Source organism: Vulpes lagopus, chromosome 20 (genome assembly GCF_018345385.1).
Source record: "Vulpes lagopus strain Blue_001 chromosome 20, ASM1834538v1, whole genome shotgun sequence".
Classification (NCBI taxonomy): Eukaryota; Metazoa; Chordata; class Mammalia; order Carnivora; family Canidae; genus Vulpes; species Vulpes lagopus.
Window position 1 is genome coordinate 128,518 of NC_054843.1, and position 14,309 is coordinate 142,826.

Sequence of the window (14,309 nt, forward strand, 5' to 3'; positions counted from 1 at the left end):
TTTACTCAGTTTTGATCGTGAATGGGTGTGGTGTTTTGCCAAATGCCTTTTCTGCATCTTTAATACGATCACGTGATTTTCTTTCTTTTGCCTGTTGCTGTGATAGATTTTCCATGAATTGATTTTTAAATGTTGAACCAGCCTCGCAAGACCTAGGATATATCCTGCTTAGTCATAGTATATAAATTTTTTTATTCAAATTCAATTTGCCAACATATAGTATAACACCCAGTGCTCATCTCATCATGTGCCCACCTTAATTATAATTCTCTTTATACACTGTTGGACTAAATTTTCTAATATTTTGAGAATTTTTGCATCTATGTTCATGAGAGATACTGGTCTGTAGTTTTGTCTTTTTGTAATGTCTTTGTCTGGTTTTGGTATCAGTGTAATGGGACCTCATGGAAGGACACATTCCCTCTGCTTCTAGTCTATGAAAGGGACTATAGAGACGTGGTATTATCTCTTCCTTAAGTGCTTGATAGAATTCCCCCAATGACCCCATCTGGGCCTAGGGTCTGCTTTCTAGTTTGAAAGGTAGCTAATTATTGATTGAATTTATTAATATAGGACTATTCAGTTTGTTTATTTCTTCTTGTGTGAGTTTGGCAGATTCTATCTTTCAAGGAGTTGATCTTTCTCATCTAGGTTATCAAATTCCGGTGTGCAGAGTTGTTCATAGTATTCCTTTATTATCCTTTAATGCCCAAAGGATCTGCATGATTTCTTTCATTTCTGATATTAATGTGTGTCCTCTCTGTTTTTTCCTTAATTGGCTTGACTAAAGACCTATCAATTTTATTGATTTTCAAAGACCCAGCTTTTTTATTGGTTTCTGGTTTTCAGTTTCATTATTTCTGCTCTAATTCTTATTTCTTTTATTCTACTTAGTTTTTATTTAATTTGTTCTTCCTTTTATAGCCTAAGGAAGAATCCTTAGGTAATTGATCTTTTAAATTGAGATATAATTGACGTATAATATTATATTAGCTTCAGGTATACAACATGATTTGTTATTTGTACGTACTGTGAAATGAACACAATTAAGTATAGTTAGCCATCATCACACACAGTTCAATTTTTTTCTTGTAATGAGAACTTTTAAGATCTACTCTCTTAGCAACTTTCAAATACCACCAATCTGTTCTCTAGATCTATGAGCTCTGTTTGTTATGCTAGATTCCACATATAAATGAGATCATACGGTATTTGTCTTTCTCTGCCTGACTTATTTCACTCAGCCTAATGCCCCCAATGTCCATTCAGGTTATTGACTTTTGATCTTTCTTCTTAATGCTGTAAGTTTCCCTTCAAGTACTGCTTTTGCTGCATCCCACAAATTTTAATAAGTTGTGCTTTTATTTTCTTTTAGTTCAAAATATTTTAGGATTTCTCTTTGGACCTGTTTTATTTAGAATTATGCTGTTTAATCTACATATTTTGAGTTCTCTTTGTTATTGATTTCTAGTTCAATTCTGTTGTGGTTTGACAGCAAACACTGTATGATTTCTATTGTTTTAAATTTGTGAAGATGTGTTTTATGGCCCAGAATGTGGTCTCTCTTGGTGAATGCTTCAGGTGGGCTTGAGAAGAATGTGTATTCTGGGCAGCCCCAGGTGGCTCAGCGGTTTAGTGCCGACTTCAGCCCAGGGTGCGATCCTGGAGACCCGGGATTGAGTCCCACGTCGGGCTCCCTGCGTGGAACCTGCTTCTCCCTCTGCCTGGGTCTCTGCCTCTCTCTGTGTCTCATGAATAAATAAATTAAATCTTAAAAAAAAAAAAAAAGATATGTTTTTGAAATCTGTTTGAGGATACCAGAAACTAACAAAGAAGTGAAGAACTCCCACTGGAGGGGGTCTGATGATTCCAAAAGGAACAACTAAGTAGCCGAGCTAGGCAGAGCTTCCATGCTCTTATGAGGTAGAACACTCACTGAGGAGGAGGAGGAGGAGGCAGCCCATAGACAGCCTAGGTTATCGGAGAGCCGGAGGGATCGCAGCTCAGGCATGAACTGGGAATAGAGTAGCCCTCGTGAGTAGCCCTCGCAAGAGCTAGTTTCAAAGCACTCTCTCTGTACATGGATTAAGGTGATCTTGGACTGTATGCACCCCCGGTCCATCCACCCTTTACACACAGAAACATCTACAGTCACAAATCATTGCTACACCTATAGTGTCTGCCCTCTAGGCAATAGGAAGCTGTGACTACAACCCATGAAAACCAACAGATAACAGGAAAATACAGACAGGAAATCCACCTTTTAAAATAACCATGATCAATATGTTCAAGGAATTAGAAAAGTAGGACTGTGATTTAAAAACAAAACAAAAAGACAGAGGTGCCTGGGTAGGTCGGTCAGTTAAGTGTTTGCCTTAAGCTCAGGTCATGACTCTGGGGTTCTGGAAAGGAGCGCCACGTGGGCTCTGTGCTCAGCAAGGAGCCTGCTTGTCCCTCTCCCTCTGCCCCTCTTCGCTCATTCTAGCTTTCTCTCTGTGTCTCATAAATAAATAAACTAAAAGTACTACTGAGGTAAAGCTTAAAAGAACTAAAGAAATGAAGGGATGCAGCATGTTTGTGAATCTGCATATTCAACACCGTAAAGATATAATTTCTGTCCAAATGGATCTTTAGAGTCTGAGTAATTATAATCAGAACTCTTGGAGGGTTTTTGTGTGTATGTGTGTAGAAATAGACAAGCTGATGCTAAAATGCACATGGAAAAATGCAAAGGGCCGAGATTAGCAAATCAAACTTGAGAAACAGAAAGGGGCAGACTTGACCAGACATGAACGCGTGCTGTGAAGCTAAGTAGGGAGCAGAGTGAGATGCTAAGGGAGACAAGGAGAGGAAGGGACCAGGCATCAGTCCAGAGCAGTAGGGAAAAGATGGCCTTCTCCATAAATATGCTGGGTCAACAGGGTATCCACATGAAACAGAAATGAAATGACTCTTTCTCACAAAATTCAATTCCAGGTAGACTATGCATTTAAATGTGAAAGATCAATAAATCTCTTTAAAAATAATATAAAAGAATATATCCATGACCATGAGGTAGGGAGAGAACTCTTATATAGGACACGAAGATTACTAACCATAAAAGAAAAAACATGGGGATCCCTGGGCGGCTCAGCGGTTTAGCGTCTCCCTTTGGCCCAGGGCATGATCCCAGGGTCCCGGGATCAAGTCCTGCTTCGGGCTCCCTGCGTGGAGCCTGCTTCTCCCTCTGCCTGTGTCTCTGCCTCTGTCTCTGAGTCTCTCATGAATAAATAAAATATTAAAAAAAAAAAAAAAGGATGGAGAGTGCATCCCCCCAGCAACCTGCTAAGACCCCCGTACAGCCACACCCAGGGAGTAGCGACCATACCTACGGTGAGGCCCGCTCCAGTCCTGCCCTAAAAAGCCAACCCAGGAGAGCACTTCCAGAGAAGACAGTTTGGCATCTGAGTCCCACCAAGAGTCCCACTCTGAAGTCTCCACAGACCAGCCGAAGAAGGTGTAAAGCCAGGCTTGGCCACCTTCAAGACAATCACCCAGTGACTGACTCTCTGCCAGGACGAACATCAGTAGCCAGTGAGCGAGAACACGCAAACTTCCTAAATGTATTATCAATCATTTCAATAGACAATTAAAAAAACCCACTAGACAAAAAGATACAGACAATGTAATCCGCAGTTAAAGGAACAAATCAATCGGCAGTAATGAAACTCGGGATGGTCCGGACACTTGGCTGGGCAAATGGTGGCCGTAGAGAAGCTACTATAAATGTGTCTCAAGAGTCGAAGGAGGATACGTTCAAAGAATTAAAGGAAAGGGTTATCGTCATGACTGAATGGAGAGGGGATGTCAGGCAGTTCAGTGGGAACCAGTGGGAAATGGGAATTAGAACTGAAAACACAACAGTGGAGATGGGATGTCCCCTGGGAAGTTGTCATGGCAGAGTGAAGACGGGGAATAAAGGGTGTGCGAGAGTGAGCGCACCTCGAGGGAGATCGTCTAACCCGAAAGAGAGGGAAGAGCTAAGAAAAATACACAGAGGGGCACCCGGGGGCTCAGCGGTGGAGCATCTGCTTTCAGTCCAGGGCGTGACCCTGAGTCCCAGAATTGAGTTCCGCATCGGGCTCCCCGTGGGAACCCTGCTTCTCCCTCTGCCTGTGTCTCTGCCTCTCTCTGTGTCTCTCATGAATAAATAAATAAAATATATTTTTAAAAATTCACAAAGAGGTAATTAGAATAAAAAAGAAAACATCTCTATGTATGCAGCAGACCTTGAGGTGAGCGGACTCATATCCTGCAGCTGCTGTAACAAATTGCCACAAACTTGGTGGCTTAAAACAAGAACACTTCCTAACTCACAGTTCTGGAGGCCGGAAGTCCAGAGTCCGTTTCACGGAGCCAGAATCAGGGTGACCTCTGAGGCCTGCGGGGGCAAATCCGTTCCTGGACTCTGCCAGCATCCCCCAACCTGGGGCCACATCACTCCCGGGTCGGCCGTGCTATCCCCCTGCCCCTCTCCATTTGTGTGGGTCTCCCTCTGCCTCTGTCTTCTAAAGACACGCTGGATGGCACGTAAGTTCCACCCGAAGAACCCAGGCGACTCCTCTCCAGATCCTCAATCACATCTGCAAAACTGCTTTTCCCAAACATGGCAGTGTTCACAGGCTCAGAGGGATCACGACAGGATTCTGGGGGAACTTCCCGTATGTGCATTACAATGAGAGACCAGTAAGAACCACGTGTGGTCTTCAGAACGGCTATGCTCTCAGGGAGAACCCGCACTTCCTGAGTCACTCTGGCAGGGCAAACACGTCTCGGTCAACAAAGCCAGGTGTACCCCAACGCTGTGGTTGCACAGATAACCTGAATGACCCTGACTGTGTGTCGGTCTAGCAGTGGCACCTCAACGGACAGGGTGACAGAGGAGCTGTGGCCAGAGCCGGCTGACCGGGACACTCATACCAAAGCTGCCCCAACCCACCCTGCGTCCACTTAGTCCAAAACTGAGCCCGCCCTGACACCTCTACTTCCCACCAGCAGCCACCCTGTGAGCCTGACCGAGATGGAAGGTGCTCTCCATTCCTCTTTTCCAGAGTTCTTACCATGCTGGCTTGTGTGTGCGCTGAGGCCTCAAAGCCTCCCCTGGGGAACCCTTCTCCACGTGGACTACGGGGGAAGCTAATATGACGAAATCCACCCTTCCAAAATCCTAATTTTTTGAAAAATCAGGTGGTAGGTACATGGGTGCATATACCATGATTCTCTCTACTTTTCGGTTATGTTTGAAATGCTGCAAATATTAGAAAAAAGGTTAAACAAGAATTAATCATCCACACCACAGCTTTGACTCTTAAAAGACTCTCAAGCTGAATTTTGCAGTTGGCCAGGCTGCACTTCCCAAGGATCAGAGTCCTCGCTCAGTGCAAATGTTGGCCTTCCATTCCCGGGGCCTCATGAGCTTGTCTAAATTATCCCATTTCACTGAAGTAAGACGCTGAACACCCAAGGAGACACAGCAATGTCACAGAGAAGGGTAACAAGGCTCTTCCAGAAAGATACAGCCCGTGGCGGACACCCGGGTGGCTCAGTCAGTTGGGCACCCAACTCCTGATTTTGGCTTGGATTGTGATCTCACTCTCTCCCCAAATAGATAAATAAATAAAAGCTTTAAAAAATACAGCTCTTGGCCACCAACTTTGTATTACATACATATGTAATAGAAAACAGACCTTTTAAAAATAGCAGCCAGGGGTGCCTGGTTGGCTTAGCCAGTGGAGAGTGGGGCTCCTGATCTTGGGGTGGTGCGTTTCAGCCCCATGTTGGGTGCAGACATTACTTCTTAAAATAGGGACACCTGGGTGGCTCAGCGGTTGAGCGTCTGCTCAGGTTGTGATCCTGGGATTCGGGATCGAGTCCCATGTGGGGCTCTTGTGAGGAGCCTGCCTCTCCCTCTGCTTGTCTCTGCCTCTCTTTCTCTCTCTCTGTATCTCTCATGAATAAATAAATAAGTCTTAAAAAAAATAAAATAAGACTCACTCTGACTGCCTTTTTAAGAAAGATCTTAAATAAAAATTAAAATAGTAGACACATCATTCAAGAATGGTTTTAAACATCACTTGGTGAGATAAAGCCCCCTAGGGTATGATTCTTATTGGACACTCATGATCAGAACTCAGAATACTCTTGCAACTGGAAGGAGAACCTAAACACCATCCACTCGGGTGCGGTTCCAGCCTCTCAGCAGCGCACCTCCTACCCTCCTATTCGGGCGAACTCTCCTGAGAAGCCAAGTGGAGACACTGCTCCGGCGGAGCCCCTCGCCCCCAGACAACGGGCGTCCTTCTAAGGGAGTGTGTGGGGGCCCTGCAGAACCCCTGGAAACCACATCCCCTCCTCGCTACCGCCTCCCACCACTAGCCCTCCCCGACTCGGTTCAAAGAACACTGTCCTTCTGTTACGACTCCACCTCATTTCCTATCTTCCCTACCTAGGCGGGATGGGGCTTGCTCTTCTTATCCACCTTTCTGACTTTCCAGAATCTAGACTGCTATGAATTTCTTTTTAATTTTAAAATTTTTACTATTCCAGGGCACCGGGCTGGCTGAGTCAGAGGAGCCCAAGGCTGCTGATCTCGGGGTTCTGAGTTTGAACCCTATGTTGGGGGCAGAGATTACTTAAATAAATAAGGTTTAAAAAAGTAATAGGGCAGCCCTGGTGGCGCAGCGGTTTAGTGCCACCTACAGCCCGGGGCGTGACCCTGGACCCGGGATCCAGTCCCACATCGGGCTCCCTGCATAGAGCCTGCTTCTCCCTCTGCCTGTGTCTCTGCCTTTCTCTCTCTCTCTCTCTCTCTCTCTGTGTGTGTGTGTGTGTGTCTCTCATGAATAAATAAAATCTTAAAAAAAAAAAACCCTAAAACATGCCAGGTGCGGAGGACATAAAGATGAACAGATCCCCACTGCCGCTTGAAGTGCTCCTATGAGGGAGCCGAGCAAAGACCAGCAAACGGAGAAGTGCAGCGTGTGACGAGCCCTACAGCAGCGCTACAGGGGGAGCTCGGGGCCGCGGAGCAGCCGAGGACCGAGGACTGAGGACAGAGGACAGAGGACCGGGTGCTTCTCAGAGGAAGGCGCAACTCCAAAGAGAAAGTGAAGCTTAAACAAAGGCAGGAATTCAGCAGTGCGGAATAGTTGGCAATGAACGGAATGAGCAGTACGTGCAAAGTTTTAGGGTATTAGAACTGAGATCAGTATTGATATTCTTTTAAAAATGTATAAAGCAAAATTCTTTAAGGAAAAAAAAAGTTTGTGAAGAGACAATTGTGCTAGGATGATTCTCTATGAAAAGAAATTCTAAACAGAATACTCCTGAATCATGTAAAGTGGGACACAGAAGCAATTAGTATAATTTTCAGAGACTTTCGAGCATGTTTTATAAATGGAAATATCTGATTGTCTTTACAAATATAAACAGAAATCCTTATTACACCAACACAGCTAAAAAATATGTTACAAAAAGTATAAAGAAATACACAAGGACATTTGGATATTTCCTTAAAAGTTGTGTTAAGAGTTGCATGGACTGGGGATCCCTGGGTGGCGCAGCGGTTTGGCGCTTGCCTTTGGCCCAGGGCGCGATCCTGGAGACCCGGGATCGAATCCCACGTCGGGCTCCCGGTGCATGGAGCCTGCTTCTCCCTCTGCCTGTGTCTCTGCCTCTCTCTCTCTCTCTCTATCATAAAAAAAAAAAAAAAAAAGAGTTGCATGGACTAACACTTCTCAAAGGTTCTGGACTCAGGACCCATTCACACACTTAAAAACTACTGAAAACCTCAAAGAGCTTATGTTTGTGTGTGTTATATGAATCAACATTACCATATTAGAAATTAAAATAGTGAAATTTTATAATTAACTTGAATTTGTTTATACCAAACCATGTTAACATAAATATACTTTTAATAAAAAATAATAGATTTCCAAGGCCAAAAATATTCAGTGAGTGCAGGTATTGGTTTACTTTTATAAGTCTCTCTCTCTCTTTTTAAAGATTTTGAGGACAGAGAGAGCATGAGACAGAGGGAGAAGCAGGCTCCCTGTCGATCCTCGATTGCAGGACCCTGAGATCACAACCTGGCCGGAAGGCAGACGCCCAACCCACTAAGCCCCTGGGCGTCCCTACAAGTCCCTTTAATACCTGGCTTCGTAGAAAACAGGAAGATTGGATTGATTGGATTGGACAGATTCTCTGACCGGCCTCGGCCTCAGCGCTCAACTGTCGTGACATGCAGCTCGGCCTGAAGTCTGCAAGGCCAATCCAGCCTCACACAGACGTGCTGGCAAGGGCGGAGGGCTTCAAGGGCCTTTACGGATCGCCGTGTGCCCTCCTCAACCCCACGCCATCAAAACTAGGCCAGTGGTAGTTTCTCACAGAATAGCTGCAACGTAGAGTCTAAAACCTTCGAGGAACTTTTCGTACGGTTACATTACAACCTAATGGTCTATATTTTGATTGGATCTTTAATCTGTGCACAAATTTGTAATGCAATACATTGATATTTAGAAAATACTGGTTCACGGGGTGCCTGGCTGGCTCAGGGGTTGAGCATCTGCCTCCGGCTCAGGGCGTGACCCCAGGGTCCCGGGATCGAGTCCCACATGGGGCTCCCTGAGTGGAACCTGCTTCTCCCTCTGCCTGTGTCTCTGCCTGTCTCTCATGAATAAATAAATAAAATCTTTAAAAAAAAATAATGGTTCACAGAATCATGTAGATCTTCTTAATGTTGACGTATTTCATCATATAATTTCAAAAACTGACATTAACATTGTCACTGAGCTCATCAAGAAAAGTATTTAATAAGAAGCTGGCATGCTCAGATAAGTCGTATAAAATTTTAATTTTTGTTCAAAAGCATGAATATTATCATTGGCCCTAAATTCTGACAGTTGTTTTCGCTCATTTATGTTCCAGAAATTGTCCACCAGACACCCAAGTCTCGGTAAACACGGTTTGTCCTACAACCATTTTTAAGTAAACACGGCATTTTGCAACAGAAGTGGCTTGTCCTGGGATCCCTGGGTGGCGCAGCGGCTTGGCGCCTGCCTTTGGCCCAGGGCGCGATCCTGGAGACCCGGAATCGAATCCCACGTCAGGCTTCCAGCATGGAGCCTGCTTCTCCCTCTGCCTGTGTCTCTGCCTCTCTCTCTCTATCATAAAAAAAAAAAAAAAAAAAAAAAAAAAAAGTGGCTTGTCCTCTTCACACTCAAAATGCACAAGTGCTGTTCCTCACAATAGGCCCTGCCCTCTCTGTGCGGCACTTTCCATTTTCTCACAGGGTCGAGTCCTAAGAAAATTGATTTTTATTGCTTCATCAAGGGAGGATACGTTGAAGTGAAAGCGACGCCTATTTTTGCTGCTCACTGGGGCCTGGCCTCGACTGGCGCGAAGGTGCCCGCACTGCTCCTGCACCGTCGGTACAAACACAGAAAGCAGGGATGACATCTCAGTGTCATTATGAAAAGGTTTTCTTCACAGGCACTCAGAAAGGGTCTCTGGACCACCATTTAGGAGCCCCTGGCAGATCCCTCTGGAAGGACAGGCAGGAAACAGACACCAGAGAACACCTGGGCGGGGAGTGGGGCACCACACTCACACGCACTCACAATCGCTCACTCACACTCACACGCACTCACTCTACCCTACATTTCCTTTGGACTGTGTCACTTCTCTGCCCCTGTATCTGCATCACTTTTTAATAAAACAGTGTGCAAAGGGGACCACTGGAGAAACAGAGCCAACCCTGACCGGAGAGCCAAAGCATCGGCCAGCACCCAGTGGGCACTCGGCAGTCGCGGAGCGCAGAGATATATACAAATAACAAATACAAAAAACAGTAAGTGCCAAGAATTCCAAAAGCGGGAGAAAGTGTGATAAGAAATCCAAGAAAGTAGCCACGTCGGAGATGATCAGGGAAGGTTCAAACTAAGAAGGCACCTGGGCTGGGCTTTGAGGGACGAAAAGAATCTGGCCGGGAGAACTTTAATACGCCACAAAGTATTTAGGAAGCACCACCAGTGCTCAATGATGTAAAGGCAAGGTCAGGCTCCCATTCTGAATACTAAGAATCATATCACAAATAACAGACATTAAAGACATTTAAAGAGGAAAAAAGCTTGTCAAGAAGTCCCTTCCTCTACACCCACAGAGCTTTTCCCCTTTTTGTTTGCCCGCATCCAGGCTAAGGCCCTGTTAACAGAAGGTGTAAAACCAGAAAGAGACTGAAGGCAAAGCTTTGAAACAGACCGATTAACGGGAATAAAGAAACAGGAGTGGAACAAACGTAGTCGACTGTGTAGGAGTTTCCTTTCTAAAGCAGGCAGGCCACTCAGACAAAGCAGCACTTTACACCACCATCCAGGTTTGGTTTTGTTTTTTAAGATTTTATTCATTTATTCATGAGAGACACACAAGAGAGGCAGAGACCCAGGCAGAGGGACAAGCAGGCTCCCTGCAGGGATCTGGATGCGGGACTCGATCCCGGGACCCCAGGGTCACACCGTGAGCCCAAGGCAGCCGCTCAACCGCTGAGCCACCCAGGCATCCCACCAACCAGGTTTTTAAGGCAGTTCAGCATCAATAACCCCAAGATACTCTGCTAAATGAGTTGTGAAGTATTTAGAAGGTAATCTGACACTATAATAGGTAAAACACCAATGTTTGGGAATTGATTCTTTTTTAAAGTCAAAGTTACACTTCTAACAGCGTCACTTTCACCCATGGACATCCTCACAGGTTTTGAGGAGCCACGTGTGTGAAGTGTGTGTTTGTCTAGGGTAGGTGGGGGCGGGGGGCTGGGAGGTGTCTAAGGGTGGGGAGTTTGTAGCTCCACCTTTCATCTTCATCTTAATTTGAAGGAGATCCCAAAAAGGGTGCAACAGCCTGGAAAGTTAGGGGGAGACCGCAGTGCTGCCTTATTTCCCTCCTGGGAATCTATACCCTAAAGCCAGCAAGCGGCCCTACAGGAAAGCACCCGCGTTCTGAGACCCGAAGCCCCTGAGGGCTGACCCCATTACAGTGGTTAATGCTGACAACCCAGGGAGGGTGCGAGACCGAGGCCACACGGGAGTGAACAAAGGCAGGGCCACACTTTCAACTAGTCCCTACTGGTGTACAGGCCGAGGGAAGCTGTGCAGGATTTTCCAGATTATCCAGGTTTCTACCCCCACCAGCCTCCGTGCGGCAGCGCCGTGTCTGCGGGCCCCGCTCTCCCGTAGCCTGCCCGGCTCCGCGTCACCTGGACGGTGCGCACCATTCTCTTCCAGACAAACCTGAGGCTGCTCCACAGGACTTTATTCTGATCAGAGATCTACCGCCCCCTTGTGTGATGGGGGAGGGGAGGCACGCTTCCTACTTCTACTTGATCCAAGTTTTAAATGATGACGACAAAACGAATTTCGAATTTTGGTTGCTGTGGGACTGTGCTTCACAATGGGGCGCCCGGGGGCTCGGGGGTGGAGTGTCTCCCTTCTGCCAAGGGCGTGACCCTGGAATACGCGATGATTGCCACGTCAGGGTCCCTGCAGGGATCCTGCTTCTCCCTCTGCCTGTGTCTCTGCCTCTCTCTCTGTGTCTCAGGAATACATAAATTAAAATTTTTTTTTAAAGATTGCATTTATTTATTCATGAGAGATACAGAAAAAGTATCTCTCTTTCGCAAAGGTGCAGGAACACCTGGGGGCAGGGCCGCGCAGGACTGGGCCCCGTAATCACTGACCTATTTGGGCCAAAAGAAAGGTGTCAGGCGAGTCTAGAAGCTGGGACCGAGGCCAGGGCTCCCGCCTCCCTGGCGCGCTGCACCCTGCGCTGTCAACGCTCAGTCCACACCCTCCGGGCTGAAGCCACCTTCCAGCGCCCGCGGCCGCCCCTCACTCATCGAGGCGGCTGCGCACACGGCCGAAGTGGGGACGGCACCCATGGAGTCCACGGATGAGATTTTTTTCGCTGAAGTAACATGAATTACAAGGTTCTTTCAGGAAGGGGTCCAGTCTCATCCGTCAGCTCCTAGAAAGCCCTTGAACATACAACCACGAAACACAAGTTGAGGGAATAACAAAAACAGGGGCAGAAATTAGGAGCCCTCTGCGGAAGGTACCTGCTGTGTGAAGCCTGCAGCCCGGGGCCCGCCCCCAAGCCCGTTCTCGAGCGCATCTCATGGCAAAGAATCCTCAAGTCCACCCCCTTCTCGCGCTTCCATTAAAGAACACGTGCCACAGACCCAGACATTTCAACGTTCAATTCAGAGCAGGTACCCGTGCGCCCACCGCCCCGAGCGTGGGGACATTACCAGGGCACCCATGCACGCGCTCACCGACGTGGTAGTAGCTGGGCTATGAAACCATCGAATCTAAAAACTGAAAATGCATTTCGGTTTCAAAACCAGACTCAAACACTGAGCCGCGTTTCCTCAAAGGCCCCCGCTGCCCCGATGCGGGGCAAGAGCTCGCTCCGAGCACGGATCCAAACAGAACATCAGGACGCAAGCCCGGGAGAGAGGATTCCAGAGGAAGCCGCCCACCGCTGAAGTGCAATCACTCCCGTCTCTCTTTAACAAGCAACCATTCATTCAGCTTTTCTTTTTTTTTTAATTTTTTAAAATTCCGGAAATGGGGCAACAACCTCCTTCTAAGCGTTCAGGGCTCCGCAGGTGTTCCTTTAGGCCGTGTGGCCGAGAGGCAGGTGCCAGGTGCTGGGCGCCCAGCCCTGGGATGCACCCCAGGAAGCAGGCCCCGCCTGGAGCATCCAGAGACGCCCCTTCCCACCCAGACTCACGAGCTGGAGGCCAAGCCACTCCGGACCCGCAGGGCACTGGCGCTGGGGGAGGGGGGGTGCCGCGTCCAGATCTCCGGGGAGCGCTGGGGTCCCAGGTGAGGGTCGGGGTCCAGGGTCAGGGTCTGGGTCGGGGTTGAGGTCTGGGGTCGGGGTCCTGGGGTCAGGGTTGAGGTCGGGATCCCAGGGTTGGGGTCGGGGTTGAGTCTGGGTCTGGGGTCCCGGTCTAGGGTCAGGACCCTGGGTCTGGGCCCGGGGTCGGGGTCAGGGTCAGGTCGGGATCCCGGGTCCGGGTCCCTGGTCCAGGACAGGGTCGGGGTCAGGATCCTGGGTCCGGGCCCCTGTGAGGGTTCGGTCATGGTCGGGGTCCTGAGTCGTGGGGTCGGGGTTGGGGTCGGGGTCAGGGTCAGGTCGGGTTCCCGGGTCCGGGTCCCTGGTCCAGGACAGGGTCGGGGTCAGGACCCTGGGTATGGGTCTGGGGTTGGGGTCAGGGTTGGGTCAGGATCCTGGGTCCGGGCCCCTGTGAGGGTTCGGTCATGGTCGGGGTCCTGAGTCCTGGGGTCGGGGTTGGGGTCGGGGTCAGGGTCAGGTCGGGATCCCGGGTCCGGGTCCCTGGTCCAGGACAGGGTCGGGGTCAGGATCCTGGGTCCGGGCCCCTGTGAGGGTTCGGTCAGGGTCCGGGTCCTGGGTCCTGGGGTTGGGGTCGGGGTCCAGGGTTAGGGTCAGGGTCGGGTCCGGGTCTGGGGTCAGGTTAGGACCCCGGGTCCCGGGTCCCGGGTCGGGGTCGGGGTCGGGGCGGGGCGGGGCGCGCTCACCCTCCGACAGCTCCAGCTCCAGCTCGGCCAGGCTCTCCCGCACCTCGGGGGGCAGCGGCGCCGCCTCCAGCGCACACCCGCGGGCGGCCATGGCCTCGGGCGGCGCCCCGCGGACGACCAGGCCGGACGGCGCCGGAGGCCCCCGGCGCGGCCCCTCGCGGCCCTCAGCCCGACCAGGCAGGGCCCCGCGGAGCCGAGGCGGCGGGTGGGGCGCGGCCGCGAGCACGGGCGCGAGCACGAGGCCGCCCCGCCGCCACCCCGCGCGCCCCCGAGCGCCCGGCAGGCCCGACGCGGAGCGCGCGTGCGCGGGGCGGGGCGGGGCGGGGCGGGGCGGGCGGGAGGAGGGAGGGGCAGTGCGCGTGCGCGGGCCGGGGGCGGGGCTCGGGGCGGCGGCCCGCCCAGCAACAGCGAGGCTCGCGCCCATTGGCTCCGAGGCCGCGGGGCGGGGCCGGCCGGGGAGGCGGGCGGGCGGGCGCGCGGCGGGGCTGCGGCCTGGGTCCCAGGCTTTCAGCTATTTCTCCTGTTTTTAAGATTTTATGTATTCGCCGGTGAGAGCCGCAGAGACGGGCGGAGGCCAGGCCGGGCAGGGGCAGGCGCCCCGCGGGGACCCCGCCCAGGTCCTCCCGGGTCAGCTCGCTCCCGCCCGCAGCCTGACCTCGGCCTGACCGCGGCCTG

General features: G+C 50.0%; 1 protein-coding gene across 3 annotated transcripts in view; it reads right to left on the bottom strand.

The window, feature by feature from the left end:
• The window catches only part of DIP2A (disco interacting protein 2 homolog A), an 89,667-nt gene extending 75,758 nt beyond the window's left edge, over nt 1-13,909 (bottom strand). For all 3 annotated transcript variants that reach the window (XR_005984710.1, XM_041734778.1, XM_041734777.1), the window contains exon 1: nt 13,635-13,909. Coding sequence is in view for 2 of the 3 variants with exons in the window: in XM_041734778.1 (XP_041590712.1) it covers nt 13,635-13,725 (91 nt within the window). In the remaining variant the exon portion in view is untranslated. The remainder of the gene's footprint in view (nt 1-13,634) is intronic.
• Nucleotides 13,910-14,309: the final 400 nt, after the last annotated feature.